We start from the raw sequence: 3,630 nt of genomic DNA, 5'->3' as shown, positions 1-3,630 counted from the left end.
CTCTAAACTCATGACTGGAGTACTGAGGACCATTGTCAGACTTTATAGTGAGAGGACAACCAAAATCAGCAAACAGTTTCTGAAACTCTTGTACAACACTTTTGCTAGTTGTATCACAGGGCTTAGACACACTAATCCACTTAGAGTAGTAGTCTACAGTAATGAGATAATGAGCATCCTTGAACTGAAACATATCACTTCCAATGACTTGCCATGGATGTGTGGAATTTCACTTGGAGTTAGGGGTGCATTCACCTGAGCTCTGTCATGTAGTTTGCATATGTCACACCCAGCAACTCGATCTTCAATCTGTCTACTCATACCGGGCCAAAACAAAGCAGTACGAGCTCGCTGCTGGGTTTTTATTATGCCCTGATGACTTTCATGTAGCTGATCAATAAGCCTAGACTGCTTCTCATAAGGAACTATCAGACGATCTTCATAGAATAAGAGATTGTCAAGAACACTTATCTGGTTGCGATATTGCCAGAATGATTTTGCCAGTGGATGGCACTGCCTTCTCTGCTTTGGCCAACCATTCTGTGTGTATCTTAAGACTACTTGTAGAGTAGTATCTTTTACAGTCGACTCACTATAGTTATTTACATCAGTGTCAGTTCTGAGAATGACTGCACAGATTTCAGGTAGGGGATCGTCTATGTTTAAATCTTCCACTATGGTATTTACAGGGCATGAACGTGATAGATAGTCCGACATGTACATAAATTTGCCTGGTACATGAACTACTTCGTAGTCATAGTGCTGCATTCGCATTTTCATCCTCTGCATGCGAGGCGTCAGATCATGTAGAGGCTTCTTGGTAATATTTACCAAAGGCATATGGTCTGATTCAACCTGTACAGTACGACCATAGACATACTGGTGGAAATGAGTCAGCCCAAACTGAATGGCTAATAGTTCCTTTTCTATTTGAGCATAAAGAGTCTGTGTCGGTGTTAGTGATTGAGCAGCAAACTCTATGGGTTTGCCCTCTTGAGTCAAAACTGCTCCCAGACTATGGGAGCTGGCATCAACATTGACAACCACAGCTTTTGTGGGATCAAAATGAGCCAAAGTTGGTGCCTTACTGACCATACTTTTCACATTTTTGAAAGCCTCCTGTTGAGCCTTATCCCAGTGAAATTCCACATTGTTTTTAGTTAACTCTCTTAGAGGTTTAGTCACCTCTGACAAGTTGGAACAAAACTTGGCTAAGTAGGTCACCAAGCCAAGAAGTGACCTTACCTCACCTTTATTACTGGGTGCAACTGCTTCTTGTATAGCCTTTACCTTGGCAGGTGATGGATTGATGCCGTCTTTTGACACTGTGTGGCCTAGAAATTGAACAGCATGTTTACTGAAATGACACTTCTTCAGGTTTAGCTTAAGACCAGTTTTCTTTAATCTAGTTAGTACTTGACTCAATATGGTATCATGCAACTCCTTAGTAGGTGCATGTACCAGCATGTCATCCATATAGATCTCTACTCCAGATATATCGCCTACCATCTCGACCATGGTCTTATGAAAGAATTCAGGAGCACTTGTAACTCCAAAAGGGAGGCGTTTATACCTGTATTTCCCAAAAGGTGTCAGGAAAGTTGTAAGTATAGATGACTCTTCATCAATAGGTATTTGATGAAAGCCTGAGCTCGCATCTAGCGTCGAGAATACTTTGGAGCCAGACAGTCTAGCATATATGTCCGACACTTTTGGAAGTGTGTACCTATCACGCACTGTTGCCCTATTCAAATCTTGCGGATCTAAACAAATCCTCAATGACCCATCTGGTTTAAGCACAGGCACTATGTGATTTAACCACTCACTTGCTTCATCCGTTTTAGCAACAACATCTAAAGAAACTAATCTGTCAAGTTCATTTTTGAGTTTGTCTCTTATGGCATAAGGCACAGTCCTAGGTGAGCAAGCATGAGGTACAGCATTTGGCTTGAGCCTGATTTTGTGAATAGTGCGTAACTTGCCTAGCCCTGTAAACACTTCTGGGAACCGGTTTGCTATCTCTGATTTGTGACAGTCTGGGTCATCTTTGTTAACTAGTGATACAGCAGCCCCTAGTAACCCTAGTTGTTTGATTGAAGGAAAGCCTAGCAAAGTTTTTGCTTTTAACCCCTGTTCTAGCACATGAAATGGTATTGTATAAGATTTTCCATTGTAACAAAGCTCAATACGCGCCACTCCTATAACGGGCAGCGCATGACCCGAGTATGCAGTCAAACGGGTTAAACTAGGTGTAATGGAAGCCTTTGGTGAGATTCTCTGAAGCTCAGCGTACGGTATAACATTAGTTTGTGCACCAGTATCAACTTTGGTCATCAAATGTCATTTCCATTACACACAAGCTCGATTAGCCATTCACTATCAACACTAGAGACATCACAACCATCATCTAGCAAAAAACCATCGACAAATACACTCCTATAAGAACTCTGTTCAATAGCATGTACCGTATCACTAGACTGTATAAAAAATTGATCTGAATATTCGGAATTTTCTCTGTCTACAGTCACCTCATCGGTTTGTCGGAGTTTCTGCTTGCAAACAGCTGCAAAATGATTGGGTTTTTCGCACAGTTTACAATTTTTACCAAACGCGGGACATGAACGAGGAGCATGTGATCTACCACAGTATCGGCAATCACGTATTATGCCTCCTGCCTGTTTAGAAACGCCTGCTTTATTGAATTTTGACTTTGATGAACCTAGCTTAACAGCAGCTACTTTAGTTTCATTTTGCATTTGCATTGAAATAGTTTCTTTAGCTCTCATTTTAGAGGTGACTGTGGCTAGTGAAACATCCTCATTAAGTTGAAGTTCAGAGCTCAATGATGTATCTATCATTCCAGAAAGGAGCCTATCTTTGACCATGTCAGTTTGTGTAAGCCCGGTGCTAAATCTACATTTAGATGCCAATGCATGTATGGCCCTAATGTACTCTTCAGCACTTTCATCAGCGCCTTGTTTACGTTGATAAAATTGAGTTCTATAGTGCAAAACATTCCTTCGTGGCTGAAAGTACTGAGTAAACGCTTCTGTAACAACATCAAGTGTCCTCTCTTCTTCTTCATCAAACTCCAACTGATCATATATGTCATCACTCTCTCGCCCCATAATGTACAAAAGAGTGTCAACCTGCACTTCATTGCTTTGATATGCCAATCCACTTATATTGCAAAACCTCTTGAAGCGTCTGAGCCAGTCAGACCATTCAGTAGCAGCGTTAGCAAAATCAAGAGACTTAGGATTGTCAACTTTAATTCTCAGTGGAGGCACTCTAGGCTGTTGTGCCGCTGGTGTGTCAGTTTGTGCGTCTTCCGACATGTTTGCAAAGCCCTTGCAATAAAACGCAAAAATATAAGCTTGCCAATAACACAAATAAAATATTTACTAAATATAATGTATCTATAAGCCAAGGAACTAAACATCAGCATAGATTCGGATTGTCACAATGATATATCATTGATCGCGAAATAGACGGGTAAATTCTTTCTGTCTGCGCCTATAATAGCCCTTCTCAGCTTCACAATATACACCATATCACCGGAATACTTAGCTCAATAGCCTCCGTGCTGTGTCTAGACAATCAGGGTTGCCTAGTCGACACAGCAATTCT

The 3,630-nt window shown here is 41.2% G+C and overlaps 1 protein-coding gene across 1 annotated transcript; it reads right to left on the bottom strand.

The window, feature by feature from the left end:
- Positions 1–2,333: 2,333 nt before the first annotated feature.
- On the bottom strand, positions 2,334–3,338 carry LOC137402327 (uncharacterized). Its single transcript, XM_068088825.1, has one exon. The coding sequence runs from the start codon at positions 3,336–3,338 to the stop codon at positions 2,334–2,336; it is 1,005 nt and encodes a 334-aa protein (XP_067944926.1).
- Between the last annotated feature and the right edge of the window lie 292 nt (positions 3,339–3,630).

Source organism: Watersipora subatra, chromosome 8 (assembly GCF_963576615.1).
Source record: "Watersipora subatra chromosome 8, tzWatSuba1.1, whole genome shotgun sequence".
NCBI classification, from domain to species: Eukaryota; Metazoa; Bryozoa; class Gymnolaemata; order Cheilostomatida; family Watersiporidae; genus Watersipora; species Watersipora subatra.
Note: the sequence above shows the minus strand (reverse complement) of the source record. Positions and strands in the feature narration are given on the sequence as shown.